This window comes from Coffea arabica, chromosome 11e (assembly GCF_036785885.1).
Source record: "Coffea arabica cultivar ET-39 chromosome 11e, Coffea Arabica ET-39 HiFi, whole genome shotgun sequence".
In the NCBI taxonomy this organism is placed as follows: domain Eukaryota; kingdom Viridiplantae; phylum Streptophyta; class Magnoliopsida; order Gentianales; family Rubiaceae; genus Coffea; species Coffea arabica.
Window position 1 is genome coordinate 61,038,342 of NC_092331.1, and position 12,927 is coordinate 61,051,268.

The following is a 12,927-nucleotide window of genomic DNA, read 5'->3' on the forward strand; positions in this document are numbered from 1 at the left end:
TTCAGGATTTGTTAACAATTTTCCTTAAGTGGGAGGTATTTATAAGTTTAGGGACTTAAGTGTCCCATTTTGAAGTTTAGGGACTTAAGTGGATAATCGTCCAAAGTTTGGGGGGACAAAGTGGAATTAACCCCAGTTTAACAAGCAGAAAACAGAGAGCAAATTTTTTTTTTCTCTGGTAAACAAATACTAGCTGCAATAACCAGATATGCAAAATTATTGAAACTAAATCAATTGAATTTGGGGTCTTATTCGATGATGACATCGCATGCATCAACTTTAGCTGGTCGTTTAACTTTAAGCACGTAGGAATCATTAGCCCCAACATGGTCATTACTACCTAAATTATTGAAGAACCAATGTTGATCTGCCTAATGATTTTCCTGTTTGTTATACTACAAAAAAAAATACGTCTGATCAATTTAGTACATATATATATATTCTATGTTAAGCAAAAAGAAGTAAACTTTTGTGCTCAAACATGAAGCTCAGCTGTCCTTGTACATTCCAGAATAAATGACAAAAACCAACACAAAGGATGCTGGACCATCAATACTACTATTTTTAAGTGATGTTTATGGGACACCCGCCTCGAAAGTTCAATCAATTGGCAGAGACAATTAATATCTCGACTCTAAATCCCAATACAACTGTCGGAAGACAAAATAATTGTACCAAATCCAAATTTGGGAGATAGAAGCACTAAATAATTATGCATGATATCTAGAGCTTCTTTTGTGCACAATAAACCGTACGCTGTTATGTTCTTCATGCACTATTACGAAGTTATATGTTTTTTGTTGTTTGTTTGGGGGGTTGTTGTGTTCTCTTCTGGGAGGATATGAAATTGTCAGGAGTTCAATTTTCAAGTCTTGATTTCCTACGTTACAGTTTTCTCCTTGTGAGAAACATTAGTTTAGAGCAAATTCTCTTTGTATATTTTTCATCCTGATTAGCATACGAGAGTGATAGCAATTTATTTTCGCCCTGATACTTGTTGTTAAGAGGGTGCATCATTGCCACAAACAGTGAGGAGGACCAGTTGCATTGATGAATTCTTCAAGTTGCAGATATGGATTCCTCAATGAACAAATGTACTTTCAAATGCCGTTCAACATTCGCCTGAATTTGTACAAGAAAATTTCTGAAAAGCAACCGCCTGAAGGTGAATAATAACTCCACTCCGGAACAGATTGCAGTTTTAGGTACGCTATAAACAGTTCATTAAATTTCCTCTTCTCGATAGGGGAATTCACTAAGTTACAATATATGATAAAGATGGATGCTCTTGGATGGAATAAGTATGCACAATACCTTGGTCCCGACTCCAGCCTCACAAGCGTCCTACTCCATTTTGCACTAATAGAGGTTCCTCAGAGACTTTTTTTTGGCCCTTTTAACCTCTACAACATTTGCTTTTATTAGCATAAGGTACACCAATAATGCACATTGGATTATCTTCCCTAACAATTACAAAGCTTAAGCAAGAACTAGACAAAGGGGGGAAAAAAAAAATTAAGGTAGAGTATATGTTAACCATCAAATAACCATCCCTTTTAACTAGAAAGAAAACAAAATTTCTTTCAGTTTTTCTCACTAGTACTTCTGTTGCTAGGCCACAACTTGCTCAACATCCTTTTAGGTCGATTAGGAAGCATGCAGAATGCCTTAACTCTTGAGGATTTCCCAATCCCATCCTGGTAATTTTCATCCAAATCATCATCCTCAGCCAGCTTCATTTTTAGAGTCGAAAGCTTTGATTTGGGTGATTTTGCTCCAGAGACACTCCATTGATCATCTGCCGGTGTCATACCATTGTTGCTGAAGGATGCTGCAGGCCTTGATGAATGGTCATTGTGTGTAGCTAAAAGAGCCTTGATGTTGCTTGGCAGATCAGTGACTTGGCCACCAGCCATGGCAGCTCGAGCTTGTTCAAAGAAAAGAACTTGCACCACTACCCTAAGGGGAAGCATTTCATTTTGGGCTGCATGCATACAGGCTTCAACGGATAGCTTTCTGCAGTCTAAAATTCGACACAGACGCTTTCTGTCACTTTTGTTGAGTTCTGGATGTCCCTGCACAGTTTAGTAGAAGGAATTATGTCAACACCATTCTCCCATTTTGGAATTCATGATTCAATTGGTAGAGGAATCTATCAAGGATAAAGGTTTAATTCGAGTGAAACAGAAGCAAAGAAAATAACATAGAGAGAAATGGTAGGCATGTAGCACTCCGAGTCAAGCAGTGAAAGTCCCATCAGATTCGTGAGGAGCAAATTAACACCAATAATCCTGATTCCTGTGATGACAGAACATTATCTAAAATTCTTTTGAGTCCCTCCCACCGAAAGTTCTCAGACCATTGAACGTGGCCGTAGGCAGTAAAATCAACGTACGAGGACCTACTGCCAGATTATACCAAATTGATGTGCATAAAGTTGAATTAACTAACCAAACAAGAAATGGACAGCATTTAAAGGTCAAGGTAGTTGGTTATCCACTGAATGACATTGACAAACATCCTAATTTCTGTCAACTAATCTGTCTTTGTATTCTTCTGCTCCAACCTTTCTTAAACATCTAACCCCTTGTGTAATTTTAGAACAAGAAGGAAAAAGGTTAAAACAAAAGCAAAAAATAAGGAAACAAGAAAAAGAATCAACTACGGTATGATTTTTAGTCAGTCTTTCTGTTTTCTATGGAAATAAATACCTTGAGATAAATGTCGATGGCTTTGTAAAGATCATCATGATCGACCCTGGCAAACTCTGGAAGTGCTGAAGCAATTGCAGTAAATTTTGAGAGGGGTACGTTGACATCTCGAGCTATCTCCTGTAGATATCCATCCACGAGCTTTGCTACTTTGAGTTTTGAACTATGTGATGCAGAGGATGACCTCCTGCTCTCCTGAAACTCAAAATCAATATTCTCTGCCGAACGAGACCTCCTTCGTTCGAAATCCCGCTTGGCTCTTGGAGGACTTGTTGGGGGACTTTGTCCTTGTAACATGAACTGCTCTAATATGGTCATGGCCACATCAACATCATATAACATGTTACTTGTGTATGACAATGATGGTATTAACAGATCAGAAACCGCAGCCTCATCCAATTGAATTCCAATTCTTCTTGCCAATTCATTCTTGGAAGCTGAAGAGGCTTTAAGTATGTTAGCAGCCTTCAGTAATTTTGATAAAAAGCCGCTAGAAACAGAACCTTTTTCAGCTGGTAATAGGCTAACAATTGATTCAAGAAGCAGCCTGTGTTTAGATGTAACTTCCTTAATTGAATCCATCTCAGGTTCAGACTCCACTTCATTGTCAACACTTATGTACTTTGATATGTTTGGTAGCCATCTAGCTGCATAAATCCTCAACGCATCACCTACAAGATTGGAGGGCACCTTCCCACCAGATTTTATGGCTATCATTGTTCTCCAGTAGAGGTCTATCCCCAGTTCAGCTATATCTTCAGCCCACCAGCCTTTGGTTGCAGGTTTCTGCCTCTGGCTTTCTGATCCATTGCAAGAGATATCATCCCTCCCTCTCCTTGAATAACTGTGTGACAAGCACATCTTTGAGGGGTTGGCCAGAATTTTTGAAGCAATGGCTTCAATACATCTGCTTGTCATGCCGAGGTCCTCGGACCACAAAGGATACGCCTTGGTGCTCTGTAATGTTACAACTGAATCCTTCCACCCTTGAAGTATGCAAGAATTAAAGAAAACTTCAAGTTTGTAAATTAAGTTCCCCTTCTCCACATCCTCCGTCATTTGAAGGTACTCTGCAGCACATCGAGCGGAGACAATGTTGTAGGCACTGAGAGTGATGGTGATACCATAACAGAACTTTGCACACAGCTCAAATGCCTCGACACCTCCTGGAAAATCAGGTAGCTGGACTATTTGCTGCTGTGACTCGAGATTTTCAGCACACAGCCTCTGCAGGCGCAAACACTTGGATAGCAGGGGAAACTGCAGGACAGCCAAGAGAAGTTGTCAACTTCACAAAATTCACAACTTTTCTTGTTGATTTCCCATTTCGTTTCGTTTCACAGAATTAGTCTACGGAGACGAGTAAATTACCAAGGAATTTACCTTGTGAAGCATATATCTGCTTCCTTTGACCTGAACTATGAGATCGCTGGAGACCTCTGAGGAGACTGACCTGCATCAACAAACAGAAAAGATTCTTACTTTGTCACTTGAAACAAGGGTATCAAGAATCAACTATTATAGCTGAATTCAGCAGATTTATTCAAGATACCAAGGGGCTACAAATTGATTGAAACTGTGACGAATAAAACTTTACCTTACAGCCTCGGTAGTATAGAAAGTATCAGGCCGGGATCCTAGTTTCATAAACTTCATCTTTGAACTTGTTTCTCCTCCTTGTAGGATTACCAATTCACAAGATATGCAAGGTGGCAGTATTAGACAAAACCAATTTCATGCTTGCTAAGAGCCTCACTTTAAGGACACCAGTCACTTTGGAAAGTTCTTCCTCCAGCTGCAAGCAATACAGTTTGTCGGAAGCCCAGATGACCACTAAACACAATACTGAGTTCAGTATTCAGTAACTCTTTTGTTCCAACACCTAATGTTTCGACAAGAAAGTAAAATCAATACAAACCAATCTTTAACGGGGTGAACAAAAGGATGAAAACCGAAAGTAGGAGAATATTCTTGAAGAAAGAGGAAAATTCAGCCCAAGAATTGATACACTACTTCCATTTTTTTTTTAGCTCAACTGGTTATTATGTGACTGGTATAACAAGCAAAAGCTATATAAATAACGATAAAAAAAAAATGACATGAACCAAGGAAATCAAATGAGGTAAAATCCAAGTCATTTCAGTCACATTCTCCACCCCTTTTGATATCGACATGCAAACAGACAGAAACAAAGCGTACACCAATATCCCGTCAAAGATCATGAATTTGATTGTAATTAACTACCTAGGTAGTTCCCACAACTCAGTATTGAAGAAAAAAAAACCCAAAAAAAGGGGGAAAAAAGGAGAAGAAAAATTGAGACCACTGAAGTAATAAATATCAATTTCACGTTACTCAATTTAGAAAAGACACAAATATAAAATGATCACGACCTGAAATATGTTAAGGTTGTTTGGTTGACGGGAAAAATTGGCAATCATTCCCCCTGGAAATTTCCAAAGCCAAACTGTTTTTTGTTATTGCCAGACCCTCTAGGGAGAAAGATGGTTTGGTTATAGGCAGCTTCAGCTTAGCTTGCTAGCCTCCATGCCAGCGTGCAAGCAATGAGAGAAAGGCGACTCCCACGTGCCTATGGTGCGCCCACCAGTGTCCTATTTCTCATCATTGCTAGAGCCATTTTTATTTCAAGAATTGATTATTCTTCCACCCCTCTGATTATTTTAGTCAAACGCTAATACTAATACTCCTGTATATATATAGTACTCGATCAAACATCGTACCCCCGGTTCTGGTGCCCTTAGTATGTACAGTAATTTCTTTCCCAGCACAAGTGTATTTCAAGAAAAAGTAAAATTCCTGATTATTTTGTGCCATAAAGGATGGTGTATACGCATGGTAAGTTTGTGGAGAGAATACCGAAAAAGTAGCAGCAAGAGGGGTTGGGGACAAGAGATGCTGGATGAGGAATGGGATATCTGTATCTCTATCAAGGGCACCTTTAGGTATTGCCCTATCATATTGGCCTCAGGTTCATGATATATAATACATGGGCTCATCACAATTGCCCTTCTTTTTCATTGAAATATGGTACTTTTCATGCATTTATAGCTGGAGGGCCATCTCCATTAAATTTGCCTCTACACCCCTGTGTGAAAGATGGGAAAAAACCTACAAGTGTGTTGGCTCGGCCATGGATTGGTTTTTTTAAGTATCATTTGTGATGCTATCGGACAAAAAATGAGAGAAAAATTTTCAGGCATAAAGTTATGCAGAATGCACTGCTTTGGCGGTTGAGAGTTTTAGTCAATTGGATTATGCATTGGATTCTTGGAAGATCACTGACTGGTAAAGCCATTAATGGTTTTTTCTTTTTTCTTTTTCCGTTTCCATTACAACTTTTTCCGATAAAAGTTTTTTCCGATAGTATCAGAAAGAGCTGCACTGATGTTTTTATAAAAGCAAGGGTCCACTTCATCCATAAACAACTCTCTCTGGGAGCTGCAAACCAACGATATGGCGTTCTGGTCATATGTGTCCCTGACATCATTCTTGCATCCAACTTTAAAAGCTTTCATGCAATGTATGCGATTTTGGACTTAATTTTTGCCCAATCTTTGTACTGGCAAAGCCGTAAAGCATTTCATCCATGTCAAAAGTTCAATTTTTTTTTTTTATTTCTTGGGTCAGTAGAGTAGCTTTGCTTGACTCGGGAGTTTTTTTTATTTGCTAAATTAACTCGAGGAACAATAATAATAGTAGTAGTATTGATATCTAGATCGACAGCTAGAAGACAGTTTAGCACAACATTAGCGAATTGTTTAGTGCATTTAGTAATGAGTAATCTCATCTCATATTAACTCAAAATACATTATTTTCATCCAAATTGTTTTTCCCAGTAAACTAAAGAGGGAGTCGCTATAAAACATCCAGAGAACAAAACTCTCAAACTTCCGCTGCCAAGTTGCCAACTCTTAAATGCAGTAGTCTTTATGATTGGATAAAGTCAGCATCTGCCGAGTAAAACCTGAAATGCAATCCAATCATTTTTTTTTTCTTTTCACTTTTGAGCCAATATATAGCCTACTTTGTGTTTATTTTGTTTTCTATTAAGTGTCTCTAGAGCTAGGCACTTGCGATCTTTTCCTACTCTAGTCTAGCTGCTACATCTCCAAAGTGAGCGAGCAGCTATCCATTTTCGTGACCAGTCCCTTGGCAACCAATTCAAAGTCTATGATTGAAGTTAAATGATTGGAATAATTAGAGAACAGTTAGTCATCATAACCTTAGAGCATACCTCAAATGATACTTACAAGTTACTAGTGTCATTGTGTAAAGGTACAACAAGTGGACAATGTCCATTCCACTTGTGGAAATTTTGGTGCCATTCCTTTGGAACATTCAAACAACATAGGGTTTGTTGGGATTGCGATTTATTTGTTAAAATATATTTTCTTACATCATCATTATAATTTTCAACGCATCTTTTTATTTTTTCAATTGCCTTTTTATTTCACATACATCACATCACAAAAAGTGCTACAGTAAAAATATCTATAATAATTCACAATCCAAACAAACCCATAGATAATAAACAATTTGAGGTATTTTAGTGATAAATACATTAAATTTAGTGATTTTTTCAAATTGATCAAATCTATGAAATGTTCGACGTATTTTCTGTCACGAGTACAGATGAAATGATAATGGTACACAAGATTTGCACTACACGGATCCATAGTTTATACTAGCGGTTTGAAATATACATACACAACTTACTAATTTAGTAATACTATCAACTACCTTATTAATATATCTTATGAATTGATACTAAGGATTGAAATTCTGACAACAACCCAAAAAAAAAAAAAAAAAAAGTTAGAAGAAATTGAGTCAAGCCACTATTTCTCTTCGGGCCGTGGACCTAAAGTTTCTGCCCACTTGCCAAGTTTGGTTGGGCATACAAAGGTAAACTGACCCCAAAAAACGTATGTGTTGGTTCAGTCATTGTCCACCTTGGATTAAGAACCAACAGTGTCTTGGCTCGATCAGTGTCCACCAGACTCCACACCCGAACAGCGTCTTGGCTCGATCAATGCTCCCACCGAACCCCCTTGCACTGGCAATTCGGATATTTTGTTCTAAATTCAAGGTCAAACTGGTGTGGACGAAAGGTGGTTGAGGTCTGTTTGGCATTTGTATAATTGCTCTGCTGCCGTCCAGTCCGCTATCACTATGTGTGAAAGGCCACCATCCTCGACGGTCACGGTCTACGGTGTGGGGGGTCCTCAGCTGTGCTAACGGTGCCACCCAACGGGGCTACCAGTCGACAGGTGGGACCTCGTTCTCCTCCACTATATTTCCTTGGTGGGACCTTCTTCTTCTGTCTTAGTTTTGATGATGATGATTTGATAATCGTACGATGTGAAACAGCAAAAAGTTTTTTTACAGGTCAATTTTCAATTAGCTATCTTACTACGAACAAACAAACAAACAAAAAAAGTACCGGTAGAAAAATACTAGTACTTTTGTTAGAGCTACTATGCAATCGATGGAGAGCCCGAATGGAATTAAATTAAAAGGAACAGTTAAATTTATGCGGTGAAGACGTTGAAGTGACACTTGAATCTGCATGATGAAATTTATGGCGTATCTTTTACAGCTTTCAGCTAAAAGTTTATACTACCCTCCAAACTAGGCTTCTTGATTTTTTGTTTTTATTTTTTTTAAATTTCTGATGTCAATTTTTGCTCAAGGGAAGTAAACATCAACCCTCCTATTTAATCATATCGGCCAGGCATTACACCTACAAAGCCTTCTTTTAATGCTCCTAAAATTTTATCCACTTTAGCCCATACGATAATACCATGTACTCATTTTGTTATCAAATATTCATGATAGAAGACTTTTTTAGAATCCCTTTTGCCTTCTCAATCCATATTCTTTTTCTTTCTTTTGTGAATTACGAGGTTGGAAAAAAAAAATACCAAGCAGTTTCCTAGTGCCATCTTTACGGCACGGTTGATGAGGTCTAGTCTAGCATGATCCTTGGTTACGCTGAACAAGGTTCATGATTGATTCCGACGTCTGCAATTTTTGATGGGAAACTCGGACTAGTATAATAAATTTCTTTTCAGGAGAGCGTCTGAATTACATTCGGGAGTCAAAACAAAAGGTCACGGAACCTGCAAATCGATGAATACGGCTCAGCGATGACAGCTAGTGAAGGTCAGGGCAAAGATATTAATGCCAGTCGGTGCTCCAAAGATTTGTTTCAATACTTTTTTTTTACAACAGAAGAAATCAGAATTAAATCACTGATCCTTAATCCCAGGTAAACCTCAAAAGCCGGCAACTCTTGAGGCCACCCAGGGAACTAATAATCTAACCCGAAACCCCTCCAATGATCGATGTGGGATTTTTGGAAAGGCCAGTAAGGCCACTGCTACTAAAGGTGTACAAACCTCCATGACACTTAGAAACCTCTCCATACTTTCTTTTTCTTTCAACAGAAGAAATCAGAATTAAATCACTAACCCTTAATCCCAGGTAAACCTCAAAAGCCGGCAACTCTTGAGGCCACCCAGGGAACTAATAATCTAACCCCAAACCCCCCTCCCAATGATCGATGTGGGATTTTTGGAAAAGCCAGTAAGGCCACTGCTACTAGAGGTGTACTAACCCCCATGACACTCAATACTGTCTATCGATGTGGGATTTGTTTCAATACTTACTTGACAAACAACTGTCTTGTTTGGGCTCGCAAAAAATTTATAATAAATGCATAGTTTTGCCCCATGAATAATCACTTTCCGTCCCATTTCCAAGTTTTGTTATTCTCTGTTTGGTTGTATTGACTTTTAGAGATCTGTAGACTTTGTACGCATTAGCGCATGCACACATGCAACAATGGCACCCCACGATCTGATTTAGATGTTTGATATTACTGCCGCTGCTGCTGCTGCTGCTACAGGATCGAGCATCTTTTTGTTCTGTGCCAATTCTTTCTTCATCAGAGCCTTCTGAATTGTAACATTCACCATTCATAAACAAGCTAAGGGGAATGGGGATGGATGGGGATCTTCCCATTTTCCCAAATGAACTGGCAATTTGACCATGCAATTGTCCTTCTAATCTTTTTCATCAAATGGGCCGTTCGTGTAATTCTAAACCCCACTTTGGGTAACAAGATTTCTTTTTACTTTGGCTGCTTTTGGCCCTGTGGGGTCCTTGTGTCCTCTCCTCCTTTTAACTGCCACTTTCACGTATCCTAATTCCACCACAAACTTCGTCAATCCCACTTAATGCATAGATTAGACTGATTAGTTATCTTGTTATGTGACACCTAAATAATCATCTAGTACAACTAAGACATTAGATTATAGGTTAAAAACTCGATCCAAAAACTTAAATAGATCAACATATAAACTGTATCATACACAAGACTGGGGTGCTGGATAACTGTTATAAGCCTAATTAATCATCTTGCGCATCCTCCTCCACCAGAAAGTTCAAAGTTTGATAAACTATTATGCACTAAGACCTTCAGCTCTCTCGTCTACTGTATTCTAAATTACTAATTAAGTTCAACATCATTCAGCTCCTATTCAACTAAGAACTCAAGAAGCTGCTGCTGCTGCAGATAAGTTACTTGAGCAATGATTGTGCGAACACACTGAATCGACTATGTGGCGCGAGGCATTGAGTTAGTTCAGTCGTTATCCGACTCCACTAGCCATACACCTGGTCGTCGTTGACAAAGTCTGAAAAATCTTTGATTCCTTCGCTCGCGGAATTAATACTGCAGAGGATTTGTTTCCGCTTGGGAAGCTCTCTCACTTGTGATGAGGTTGATTTACAATTTTCACTTGCCAGCATCCGAATAGTTAACAAGTATGGAGAATTTATTTATCCGAATAGTTAATTTTTTTTTTATATACATATGAGATTGTTTAAATTATATATTTTAGTTTTCATCCCACTATTTGTGATTAGTTATAATATTGTAAAGTTAAACTAGCCACTCATATGTTAATCACACCACTAATTTATGGGTTATTCGTAATCATATCAAAAAACTACTATTACTATGTTTTGTCCTCGTAGTTTTCATATGTGAGTTTCCATTCATCTCGCCACCATATGTGGATTAAAGTTTTTTTTTTTTTTGTGGATTAAGTTTGGAATATTGTTTTACCGTAATTTGTATTACTCCTAGCTACTACTGGGAGGTGTACATATACGGTTTCGCACGGGGAGGGCATAAAATATTGCAGTTCAAATTTCACACTGCTGATTCTTTGATAGACTTTAGAATTGTCATCATAGGGAGCAAAGAAAACAAGGGTTTAAAGATCTACATGTGTAGTCCTTCAAACACGACATGTCTAATACAGATTTTCTTGGATCCCGAATATGTTTGAACAACTTTTTCATTGTCGGATCCATGTTCATAGAAATTGAGATCATCTAATGCAAGCATGAAAAATGTGAGACAACAATTTTACAACATAAAGTAAATACAGCTTTTTTTTTTCTTTCACTTTCGGCATTTTTCTCGTTTTTACTAGTCATCGAGTGAATTCTCGATCACCATTAGCACTGTTCAACTCTAAATTGACGCATTCAGAACTATTAAAATTACTACTGCATTTTCTACAAGAAAACAAACTCAAAAAGAAAAAAGACAGTTTTTTTTTTTCCCTCTTTCTTCAGTTTTCTACTAGGTCCTAGTACCTACATTTGGTGATTTGAATGTGGTAGGAGGAGACCGGGGGGAAATGATTGTGGGGTCGTAAGTCTTCAATTACGTACAGGTAAAGGAAGTCAATCAAATGCTTTAAAAGCTTGAAATTCACATAAGTTTATGGCAGTTGTAGTTGGCAAGATGATGACGATAGATGCTAAAATCTTCATCTCAAGTTACGTACCCAGCCTCTAACAACAGATGTCAGACATTCGCATGCAACGCCTGGACAGGCACCATGGCTCTGAAATAATTTCTTCTGCCTCACAAATTCAGCTTCAGCTTTATCAGTTTATTTCAGCCACTTAAGGTGCCAAATATTTTGAACAGCACTAGATTACACTTTCGTAAGGTTCATAATTATGCGCAGTGGATTTACCTGTAATTTTCTTGGAATTGTCTCAACAACCCTTCAAGCGGGTAATCATTATATAGGCTACATGAGTGTTCAGTAGTCCGCGGTGATAGAAGCTAAAGATCTCCTCCATCGTCATGCGAGTGAAAATTTTGGGGACATGGAAGGTCATTGTAATTGAACGTACAAGGGGAAAAAAAGGGAGAAGGGGGGGGGGGGTGGGAAAGTTAATTTGTTAAGAAAAGCTAACAAGGAAGGGTTGAGGATTCGTAGTTAGCACCTCTTGGGAAGTTAATTTTTTTTTTAGCATAAGAGTTTCTCCCTCTTTCTCACATTATTATTATTATTATTATTATGAATTCCATGTTACCTATCAAGTTAAGATAGAATCAATTGTTGTTTAGTTCATAATTTATGTTGGTTGATTGGTAAATCTGCTATTTCATGCCTTTAGTTTTCATTTTTGCATGAGGATAGTTAATTTGGGAACGAGTCTAAATGCAAGGAGTGTAACAAATGTAGATGTGAATGAGCACTATTAGAAAAATCTAACAATTAAAACAAACATCAACTAAAATTGCCATACACTTGCAAAACAAAACAAGGTTGAATCCACCATAATACAAAAGCCCTTAAAAACACAGTATAGAATACTTCATTGATGCTAGTGGAATGACATACTAAAACACTTTCCTCCATAGCAAACAGAAGAATTCAAAAAAAAAAAAACTAAAATAAAAACCCATAAGTACTTTCAAATAGATTAAGCATATTAGCAAAGAAGAACTTCAAGTTTTGGAAGTTAAAATCACTGCTTAAGTTGTATCTTTTATTGTATGAAATAAATATCTCAAACTAAATGGGTGCTTTTGGTTTGCAGCAATTACAAAGTCCTCAATCACAAAAAAAAATCGTTAAATATGTAAAGGAAAGAGAAGAAAATAAAATAATGCTGAAGTCAACTAAAGCAAATGTGTTGAAGGAATAATTAATTACAAATATAAATTAAAGAAATTCCACTGTAATTAGTTCTAGGTTTATTATATTTTGTTCTCAACTTCACTAGTTTGAGCTTAAAACCAAGTTGGGGATTAAGGGCAAAGTTACAGAAGAGTCTTGATGACAATTTCCAAAACCAGAGAGGGCTTTCGTATAGC

The 12,927-nt window shown here is 37.7% G+C and overlaps 1 protein-coding gene across 2 annotated transcripts; it reads right to left on the minus strand.

The window, feature by feature from the left end:
- Positions 1–1,220: 1,220 nt before the first annotated feature.
- On the minus strand, positions 1,221–5,238 carry LOC113719171 (BTB/POZ domain-containing protein At1g67900). Of its 2 annotated transcripts, none has more exons than XM_027244276.2 (5): positions 5,105–5,238; positions 4,309–4,593; positions 4,095–4,164; positions 2,712–3,971; positions 1,221–2,075 (listed from the first exon to the last, which is right to left on the minus strand). In XM_027244276.2, exons 2-5 carry the CDS (start codon positions 4,365–4,367, stop codon positions 1,584–1,586), a joined length of 1,881 nt encoding a protein of 626 aa, XP_027100077.2. In that variant the 5' UTR covers positions 4,368–4,593; positions 5,105–5,238; the 3' UTR covers positions 1,221–1,583. The 2 variants fall into 2 exon arrangements, with proteins under 2 accessions (XP_027100077.2, XP_071928895.1); XM_072072794.1 differs by having other exon boundaries at positions 4,309–4,544; positions 5,105–5,230.
- Positions 5,239–12,927: the final 7,689 nt, after the last annotated feature.

Excerpts from the sequence above, each read along its gene's own strand:
- LOC113719171 (XM_027244276.2), bottom strand. The coding sequence starts at position 4,367 with ATGAAGTTTATGAAACTAGGATCCCGGCCTGATACTTTCTATACTACC. Across the intron at positions 3,972-4,094 it reads GCAGATATATGCTTCACAAG|TTTCCCCTGCTATCCAAGTG; the intron begins GTAAATTCCTTG and ends GCTGTCCTGCAG. Across the intron at positions 2,076-2,711 it reads CCATCGACATTTATCTCAAG|GGACATCCAGAACTCAACAA; the intron begins GTATTTATTTCC and ends TAAACTGTGCAG.